At 22.4% G+C, this 11,670-nt stretch overlaps 1 protein-coding gene across 1 annotated transcript; it reads left to right on the top strand.

The window, feature by feature from the left end:
* Positions 1-4,209: 4,209 nt before the first annotated feature.
* Bm11674 (Uncharacterized protein) lies at positions 4,210-7,727 on the top strand (the record flags this gene model as incomplete). Its single annotated transcript, XM_043075801.1, has 7 exons — positions 4,210-4,347; positions 4,553-4,645; positions 5,034-5,168; positions 6,359-6,469; positions 6,570-6,677; positions 7,258-7,361; positions 7,637-7,727. The coding sequence occupies 7 exons, from the start codon at positions 4,210-4,212 to the stop codon at positions 7,725-7,727; spliced, it is 780 nt and encodes a 259-aa protein (XP_042931735.1).
* Between the last annotated feature and the right edge of the window lie 3,943 nt (positions 7,728-11,670).

Here is an 11,670-nt window from a genome sequence, read left to right as displayed (position 1 = left end):
CACCTCTCTCTCTCTCTCTCTCTCTCAAATATTTGTCACTTTTATTTTTTTTTTTTTGTTTACAATTTTGTTTTCCTTTTCTCTTTGTCGTTTTTTGTCACCCCTCTCTCTCTCTCTCTCTCTTTCTCTCTCCTTCTCTCTCATCTCCTTTTATTCATTACCAAATGCTTGCAGAAATGTAAAAATTTAGAATTTAGTGATGCTAAATAAATTCAAATGCTAGCAATACTTTCTTATAAGTTCCCATGAAAAATGCCCGAAATTGTTTTTTTTTCTGTTTTTTTTATTTATTTACCCGACATATGTGATAGATATAAATTATATTGAAAGAATCTTTGCAAAAGTAAAATTAAATTTGAATTAGATGCCAAAAAATGAAATAAAGAAAAGCAATAATTATCATCTGGGTATTAATAAACATCAAGTCATTTCAATTCTTCATTTTAAAATATTTCGATCATTTCAAATTTTGTTTCCTTCCCTTTCTTTTTTTTTTTTTTTTGCAGTGTTTTAGAAGACTTTGATTAGTTTAATTAGAATTTATTAATTAAATTAAAAAATTTTTCATTTATCCAATTTAAATCGAATTAATTTTCAAAATTTCAAAAAAAAAAAAAAAAAAAAACTTATGCAAAAATGAATTATTTTATGCTCAAATTCAATTGGTGGTATTTTCACTACTATCAAATTCTTGGCTCTGAAAACGAAAAAATAGCCAAGGATAGGAATGGTCGAAATAGGATGTAATTAAATTGAGAAAATGAAATTGTTGTAATATAGCTATACGCCATACGCTAATAAGTATAAAACAAACAATGTTATTTATTTGTTAATTTCGTATTGACATAAACAAATATAATTTCTTTTTTTTTTCCTTGTTATTATTTAATTTTAATAAAATTATAATAAATGTTATAATTTTATCATTAATTTTAATAAAAAATGTAATTTAATCATTAGCAGAATAGATTACCACATTAAACTTCTAAAAAAAAAACATTTAAGAAAAGGAAAAAATAAATAAATAAAATGAATAGTTTATTTATTATATCAAAAAAAAAAGTTGTTGTTTATTCTTTTAATTATTCATTAAATTTATGATACAAAATTTTGCACTGATATTATTTATTTGCTATATTCAATTTAAAATTATTAAAGATTAATTCTAATGATAAGCTTTTAAGTGAATACTTACTTTAAGCTTGTTATTTACTTTTGATATGCTTATTGAATATTATATTAAAGTTTGAATAAGCCTTCAAAATGTTTATTTTGCTGATATGCTTTAAGCAAATGCTTCACTAGAAATTATAAGTTTATTTATTTTTTTTTTCATATTTTATCATTTTATCACTTATTATCACTATTATCAGATATTTTGTTTTAAAAACTTTTCACAATCTAAAAATTTAACAATGAATTCCTTATAAATATAAATGCATATGTTCATATTTGTTCATTAAAAATAATTTATTTTCTTTTTGCCTAATATTCGTTGATTTCTTTTTTTTTTTTTTGTTTTTGTCATAAAATTAAAATGGAAAGAGGCGCAGAAAGCAACTTTGTCAACTTTGTAAATTGTCAACACGTATGCAGCTTATCTCCTTATAAAAATAAGCTAGAAAGCTCTTTCGTTTTTCTTTTTTTTTTTTAGATTGGACAAATTAGTTTTCGTAAGTTTACATTAAACATAAAGTTTACAGAACAAAACAAAATAAAGAAAAAAAAGAAAGTAAGTAGTCTTTTCTTTATTGGCATAATTCCGTCATTACAATGTCGCATAGACTTCTTTGATAATACTTGTAGCTCTCTTAAAGTGCTTTTCAAATTTAAAAATTATGCTAAAATGCTTCATTATTATTGCTAATACTATCGCTATTGCTTTATCCATCTTTTTCACTTTCTTCTTTCTCATTTATTATTTAATATTATTATTTATTATATATATTAATACTATTATTCCCACCATTAATATTACTTTTATTATTATTATTATTATTATTATTATTATTATTATTATTATTATTATCATCACCACTATTATTATTGTTATCACTACCATTATTATCATTAATGTTAATATTATTATTATTACCAACACAGCCGCTGTTACATTTATTATTTGTATTTTTGGCGATATTATCATCCATATTGAAATTGAACTTTCTAATCATTTAAATTATAAGTTTTAATAGCATTAAAATATGTATATCACAGTAGTATCAAGCAAAATCAGAGTTAAACAGCAATTTAAAATGAAAAAAATCAGCTATAAGCCAATATTGCGTAAATTACACTCTATCTGAATAAGTTCAAATTTAAAAGTTAAATGTTACAATTGGAAGAGGTAACAATTGCAATGTGTCATGCTATAAATTAAGTAATGTCAACATTACTTAATTAATTTACTGTTAAAATGTCACCTAATGTAGTAATAGTAATTTGTTATGGTATATTTCAGGTAATAAAATCTTTTTTTTTTTTTTTTTTTTCATAAAATTTCACACAATGCATTGATTAATAATCGTTTTTTCCATTTTTTTTTTTTTTTTCATGCTAGTCATTTCTGTTTTAAACGATAAAATTCTAATTAATTTTAGCAAAAAATAAATAAATGGAATAATTGAGTTTAAATTAGTGTTTGAAATTAATTTACACATAGAATTTGAATGGTTAAACCTTGCAAAATTTCAATCGGAATGTCTGGTATCATTGAAAAGAGTCAGTCAGTTTAATGGAATCGCTGTTGTTGAAATTTCTTCCTTCAATTATTTTCATATTTACCTCTCTCTCTCTCTCTCCCTTTTCATTTTCATTTCAATCTTTGTTATTATCTTCAATTGTTTCTAAGCTGATTTATTTTTTTTAATATATTTAATAATTTTTTAAAGTGTATTTTAATACTTTTTTATTCAATTACATCATTTTTACCTAAAACATGAATAAATTATTACTTTATGAGAATCAACTGACGATTACTTCCTTTTTTTTTTTTTTTTTCAATAATTAATCATTAATTTCTCTTTTTCAAAAATTACTTATTATTTTTCAATGAATTCAAAATTCTGTTTCAATGAATTTTATCGCAAATGAAATAAAAAAGAATTCCACGTTCTTTGATTTTGCACTTATTTCCTTTTTGTTGATAGTATAATCACAACATCCATCAATTTTGCTACAATTTTCCTTCCTTTTTTCTTTTAAACAAAAAAAAAAAAATTTTTTTTTTTTGATTTCTTTAAATAAAATAAATTAATAAATAAAAATACAAAAAAAAAAAAATATTTATAAAATTGTACTTTGTAATGAAATTATTAAATGATATCATTTGTATGGTAAACAGCAAAAGAAGAATCAAATATATGATTAGAATTTATATTAGTAATTTTGGCTCAAAAGTTTAGGCTTCTAAAATAACAAAAAGAAGGCAATAAGTAGATTTGTGTGAAAATTGAAATATTTATTAGCCAAATAGTAGTAATAATAGATGGAAAAAAAAATTTGCAAATAATTTATAAATAAACAAAAAACAAAAAAAAAAAAACAAATATTAAAGTAATATAAATTCATTGTATAAATATAAAAAATTTTGTTTTTCTATCAAATTTTGAAAAAATTTCAAAAATGAAATTTTACAAATTAAAAATTTTTTTTTTAATTAGAAATTTCTACAAAAATTTGTACATTTTAAAATTAAAGTTCACATTAATTTTTTTTTTTTTTTTTTTAAGTAATTTCCTTATTCACAAGAACCAACTTCGTATTATTATTTAAAAAATAAAAGAAAAAAATTTGCAATTTTAGAATGCCAAAAAAAAAAAAGAGGAAAAATCCTTTGGTTTCCTCATTACTAATTTACACTTTTTTCCAATTATTTATTGGTTTTTTTTTTTCGTTTTTTTTTCTAAACAAATAAGGCCATTCTATTTTTTTTTTCTAAACAAATAAGGCCAATCTATTTTTTTTCTTTTTTTTTTTTTTGGTACTTTTTCTTTTCATTTTGAAAGCTTTCCATTTTTCTTAAAATTTTTCATTTTAGTACAATTGTTATTCATCGTTGCAATATTCATTTTTTGATCATTTCATTTCATTTCAATTTTATCCTTTTTTCATTTATCTTCTCGCAAACAGTTTTTTGTGATTTAATTTTAAATGAATTTAAATTTGATAGTTTATATTCTGATTAATTTGCTGCATATTTATTTTCAGATGCAATCCGGAAAGAAATCAATTTGTTCGGATGATGGTGACACTCGAAAATGGCTCCTCGGTCATCTTCATATAATTCAAGCTAAAGCACTTGCTTCAAATCTTGATTTACCTAAAATTTACAAAGAAAAAATTGAGGTATTATAATTTGAAATGCATTTTAAGTGAATGAATTTTTGATTCTTTTTTTTTTTATCAATTTTATAAAAATAGTGTGCTAATTTTCAAAATTAAATTAATGTAAAATTTATCAAATATGTCCAAGATCAAAGCATTTATTAAATATTAATTATAATGTTAAACCTATTGTATTGTTTTTTTTTTTTTAATTAAAATATTACAGGCAGTACCAGATTCTAATCCCAATGAAATTAATTTAAATGGCGAATCACTTCTTATAGCAACAATTAAATATCTCGATGATAAAGAAAACCGAGTACGTTGTATCTTTATTATTATTAATATCATTTAACTTTTCCTCTTTTTTTTTTTTTTCTGATTTTAATTATTTTTTAAAATTATCTTAAACTTAGCATACTTCTTTAAAAAAAAAAAAAAGAAACGAATGATGAAGAAATGAGATATGAATGAAAGAAAAATATAAAGTAAATACATTTTTTCGAGGACATTTTTAAATATTCATAAAGAAATTTTATAAACAATGTTAAAATTTTGCATCAAACTTTTCCAATGAATTGACGTATTACGTGTAAACTACGTGTAAAATTCACGTGCAATAATATGTGATTGCTACTTTTGCTAATAGATAAAGAATATTCTAATTTCTCATTTTTATTAAATATTGAAATCAAAAAATTTTTTAGCTCAAATACATTCAATTATTGATTGATCGTGGCGCAGAAATCAATTTTCAAGATAAAAGAGAACGCCGAACAGCGCTAATGTACGCATGCATTGAGGATAATAGGACTGAAGAAGGCTTATTAATTGCTAAAATTGTAAGACTAATTACAATTATCAATTTTAATTTCAGTTTTTTTTTATCAATTCAAAAATAATCTGAAAATTTATGAATGTAAAATACATATATGTGTGTATATATGTATGTGTGTGTGTGTGTGTGTGTGTGTGTGTGTGTGTGTGTGTGTGTGTGTGTGTGTGTGTGTGTGTGTATGTGTATGTGTATGTGTGTATGTATGTAAGAAATCAATTTTAACAATTCATTCAAATTTGATGAAAAAACGAATATTTTCTTTGCTACAAGCAAAAATTCGAGATATCGAGATAATTTAATACAATAATAAAATAATTGAATACAAAATCGAGATAATTTAATACAATAATGAAATAATTTAATACAAAATCGAGATAATTTAATACAATAATGAAATAATTTAATACAAAATCGCGATAATTTAATACAATAATGAAATAATTGAATACAAAATCGAGATAATTTAATACAATAATGAAATAATTGAATACAAAATCGAGATAATTTAATACAATAATGAAATAATTGAATACAAAATCGAGATAATTTAATACAATAATGAAATAATTGAATACAAAATCGAGATAATTTAATACAATAATGAAATAATTTAATACAAAATCGCGATAATTTAATACAATAATGAAATAATTGAATACAAAATCGAGATAATTTAATACAATAATGAAATAATTGAATACAAAATCGAGATAATTTAATACAATAATGAAATAATTGAATACAAAATCGAGATAATTTAATACAATAATGAAATAATTGAATACAAAATCGAGATAATTTAATACAATAATGAAATAATTGAATACAAAATCGAGATAATTTAATACAATAATGAAATAATTGAATACAAAATCGAGATAATTTAATACAATAATGAAATAATTGAATACAAAATCGAGATAATTTAATACAATAATGAAATAATTGAATACAAAATCGAGATAATTTAATACAATAATGAAATAATTGAATACAAAATCGAGATAATTTAATACAATAATGAAATAATTGAATATAAAATCGAGATAATTTAATACAATAATGAAATAATTTAATACAAAAATTCGAGCTATCAATTTAATACAATGATAAAATTCATATGGAATTTAATTTTAATAAAACTTAAAAAGAAACAAAAATGAAATGAAATTTGTTTTGAGAATTAATTTGCAGAATGGTTGCAATTTTCATGCGCAAGATAGGCTTGGCAATACGGCGCTAATGTATGCAGCAATGAAAGGTCGCGATGAATTAATGAATTTTATGGTTGATACACTTGCAAAGGTTTTTTTTTTTTTTTTTCATATTCATTTTATGAAATAAATAAATTTGAAAAAAAAGAAAGAATTAAAATTTTTTTTTTAAAAAAGTTAAATTATTTTAGGGTTGGAGTTTAGCTGCATTACAATTAACTAATTGTATGGGTCATACAGCTGAAGATTTAGCAATACGAAATGGACAACATCGATGTGCAAGAATGGTACAAACACAAGTTAGCAAAATTAAATTTATTATTAAAATTTGAAATTTGAAATTAAAATTTGAAGATTGAAATTTGAAAAAGTGAAAATTTCAAAAAAGAGAATTAAAATGAGAGAAATTTACAAAATAAAAATAGGCGAAAGAAATAAACCTTTTAAATTTAATAATTTAAAATTTTTATGCTCTCAAATTAATTTAAAATTTAATTTTAATAAAATTTATAGTTTTTTTTTTTTCATTTCTCTTTTTATTGTTAGGATTAATTTTAATATATATATATTCATGTACATATAAATATTTGAATTTATGATTAGCGCAAAAAATTAATTATATTCAGTAATGCATATAAATGAAATAAGCATAATAAAGAATGGTACTTGAAAAAATAGAAAAAACTAAAATATGGAAATAAAATATTTGTTTGTATATATAATTATTACAATGAATTGCTCAACTTATCATCAATAAAAAAATGTTTTACTTTTTTCTTTTTCTCTTTTTTTTTTCCATATAAAATTTTACATAAAATTTAAAACAATCAATCAAATTTGTCTCTCTGAAATTTTTATTAATAAAAAAATGAAATTTAGCGTTTACATTTGTTGGCATGTTTAAATCGTCAAATGGGTATGGTTGGACAGATTGGTTGTCGTTATTGGGGTGCCTTTGCTGCAATTTATAAATGTGTCGATAAGTTAGTATCAATTTTTTGTTTTCTTTTTGTCAACTATTGTCATCCTGAAAGCAAGAAAAAAGAATTTTAAATTTTAAATTTGTAAAATTATTTATTTCAACAATGTTTGTAAAAATTATACAAACAATCGATCAATAAATTAATCAATTAGAAGCGGAAAAATTATTTACTTTTTGCTAATTAATTATTACTGTTTATTGTTGCAGTGTTAAAATTATGATCAAGCAGTAAAATAAAAATTAAATTAATTTGAAATTTTTTTTTCTTTTTTTGAGGTGGAAACCACGACAACGTAGAAAATCGGTGGATCCACGATCTTTCCGTTTTGTGCAAGCGAAACCAATTGTAAGAAAAAAATCGATGTAATTCTATTTGTATCTGCTATTTTTCATTTTTCAACAAATTAAAATTTATTCATTCGTTCGCAATTAACATCTATTATTTACTTTTAAAATTGTGCAAAAATTTGCACACACACAAAAAAAAAGAAAGAGAAAGAGGGAGAGAGAGAGAGAGAGAAAGAGAAAATAAAAGTTAAAAATTTGCAAAATTTATAAGTTTTCAAATCAAGAAAAAAAAGAGTGAAAATTCAAAAAAAAAAAAAATTAAAATTAAAAAAATTTTCTCTGTGTATGGTTAATATTTTATTTTTGTAAATCACAAAATTAGCTAATAGTTAAGAATAGAAATATGAAAATAAAACAAAAAGGAAAAAAAGTTCATAAATATAAATGAAAAAAATTTGTTGAAATATTTCATAGCAATGTTGCAAATTAGATAATTCATTTGAAAAGTTTTGAAAAAAAAAAAAAGAAAAATTCGTCATTATAAAGGTCTAAATTGTTTCAAAAGCATTATTGCAATTTTAAATCTTTTTTTTTTTTTTTTTTTTCTAATTTAGTTTATAAAAACTGAATGCTTCATTTTGCTATATTAATATTGAAATTTAGAAGAAAAAAAAGGATTGAAGAAGGATTGCACATTAATTTTATTGATGTTTAAATTTAAAAATGCATAAAAGTATTTCTTATCAGTTAACACAAACAATATGTTTCTCAAATACATTAAATAAATTTCATTGTTTAAAATTTTAAATGAAAAAACAAAAAGATAATATTTCACATTGAGCAAAATAGATCAACTATTGATTTGTTAACTTATCAATCAAGTTGACCTTTAACATTTGATAGACTTTGTTTATAATTTAATTACAAAGCCAAATTTTCAAATTAGTGCAGAAAAGAAAATTGAAATATTTGAAAAAGTAGTTTGATTTTTATAAAAAAAAAATGCAATTTATTCACTTTACCTATTTGCGTTTCATTTGAAATGTGAATTTTAAATTTTAAATCAAATAATATTTAAAAAGAATTAGTAATTCTGAAATTTGAATTGATGAAAAGTTTGACATAAATATCAAACATTTTATGCACATCTTTTACACACTTTATGTTTTATTTTAATTTACGAATTCAAATGTGAAAATAAAAGAAAAAAAAACTATTATAAAATTTATGAAATGTGAAAATTTTCCTATTAAAAATGTCCAACTTTGTATTTTGAAGTATAATTGATTTTTGGAATAAAGTAATATGCTATAAACATTCATTCATTTAAATATTTACTAATTTACATCGATTGTATATTTACATAATTTATTTGATGGATTAACGCAATTAGAATTTATATAACTTTAAAAAATCAAAATAAAATAATAATATTACAATATTGCAAAAACAAAAGGAAATTATAAAAAATAAAAAAATCATAAGAAAAAAAGAAAAATTAGAAAAAAACAAAATATAAATGGCATGTATAATTTCTTGATTTCAAGCTGTTAGCAATTAATTAATCTTTATCAATTAGTAAATGATAATATTATCACAGCTACTGAAAACTTTCAGATATTCCACGCACATTTTTAATCATTAATATATCATATCAGATGAACTGTTATCAATCACATATCATATCACATGAACTGTTATCAATCACATATCATATCACATGAACTGTTATCAATCACATATCATATCAGATGAACTGTTATCAATCACATATCATATCCGATGAATCGTTATCAATCACATATCATATCACATGAACTGTTATCAATCACATATCATATCAGATGAACTGTTATCAATCACATATCATATCAGATGAACTGTTATCAATCACATATCATATCACATGAACTGTTATCAATCACATATCATATCAGATGAACTATTATCAATCACATATCATATCACATGAACTGTTATCAATCACATATCATATCACATGAACTGTTATCAATCACATATCATATCAGATGAATCGTTATCAATCACATATCATATCAGATGAATCGTTATCAATCACATATCATATCAGATGAATCGTTATCAATCACATATAATATCAGAGGAATCGTTATCAATCACATATGATACCAGATGAATCGTTATCAATCACATATAATATCAGATGAATCGTTATCAATCACATATCATATCAGATGAATCGTTATCAATCACATATCATATCAGATGAACTGTTATCAATCACATATCATATCACATGAACTGTTATCAATCACATATAATATCAGACGAATCGTTATCAATCACATATCATATCAGATGAACTGTTATCAATCACATATCATATCACATGAACTGTTATCAATCACATATCAATATCAGAATGAACTGTTATCAATCACATATCATATCAGATGAACTGTTATCAATCACATATCATATCACATGAACTGTTATCAATCACATATCATATCAGATGAACTGTTATCAATCACATATCATATCAGATGAATCGTTATCAATCACATATCATATCAGATGAACTGTTATCAATCACATATCATATCAGATGAACTGTTATCAATCACATATCATATCAGATGAACTTAATCACATATCATATCACATGAACTGTTATCAATCACATCATATCAATTATCAATCACATATCATATCAGATGAATCGTTATCAATCACATATCGTTATCAATCACATATCATATCACATGAACTGTTATCAATCACATATCATATCAGATGAATCGTTATCATATCAGACGAATCGTTATCAATCACATATCATATCAGATGAATCGTTATCAATCACATATCATATCACATGAATGTTATCAATCACATATCAGATGAATCGTTATCAATCACATATAATATCAGACGAATCGTTATCAATCACATATCATATCAGATGAATCGTTATCAATCACATATCATATCACATGAACTGTTATCAATCACATATCATATCAGATGAATCGTTATCAATCACATATAATATCAGACGAATCGTTATCAATATCATATCACATGAACTGTTATCAATCACATATCATATCAGATGAACTGTTATCAATCACATATCATATCAGATGAACTGTTATCAATCACATATCATATCAGATGAATCGTTATCAATCACATATAATATCAGACGAATCGTTATCAATCACATATCATATCAGATGAACTGTTATCAATCACATATCATATCACATGAACTGTTATCAATCACATATAATATCAGATGAATCGTTATCAATCACATATCATATCAGATGAATCGTTATCAATCACATATATCACTATACTCAGAAGAACAGTAATGATAAGTATAATTAAATATATTAAATTCATAATTTCATAGGAAAGAAAAAGAAATTATACAAAATGAAAATTCATAAGAATGAAAGAAAAAAATAGAAAAATTAGGAAAAAAAATTATAAATGTTATGTATGTTAAAAAAAAGACTTGTTAAAAAAAGGTAGAAGAGAGAGGAGGAGAGAGAGGAAGAGGAAAGAGGAAATATGAGAATGATAAAATACTGATAATGATAAGAAAAAAAGATATAATATATTAAATGAAATATTTAATTTAAAACAATTTGAAAAGATTTCATCTCTGTCAAATTACTTTGTTGAAACAAATGTTCGAAATCATTTTAAGTAATTGAAAAGTAATGAATTTAAGTGATAAGTTTGAAAAGGATTTGAGAAGATAACTGACTGAGATATATTTATGTCAGTCTGAGATATCTCGGCAACTGACTTTATGTCTTTAGTTGTTAAGTGTTATAAAATATGAGCAATACGGTCTGAGATTTCTCGGATAAACTATATTGCTGTCATCTTTTGGCTCTTCTACTTTCTTTCATTTCTCACATTTCACTGATTTTTCGACTCGTCTACTTTGGTGATGCCATATAGTCATTTCTATTGTTTGACAAAGTTTAATGAATCAGATCAAAATTCAATTCGATCTCTTC

This window comes from Brugia malayi, assembly GCF_000002995.4.
Source record: "Brugia malayi strain FR3 genome assembly, contig: Bm_v4_ChrX_scaffold_001, whole genome shotgun sequence".
Classification (NCBI taxonomy): domain Eukaryota; kingdom Metazoa; phylum Nematoda; class Chromadorea; order Rhabditida; family Onchocercidae; genus Brugia; species Brugia malayi.
This window is presented reverse-complemented; position numbering and strand designations above follow the sequence as displayed.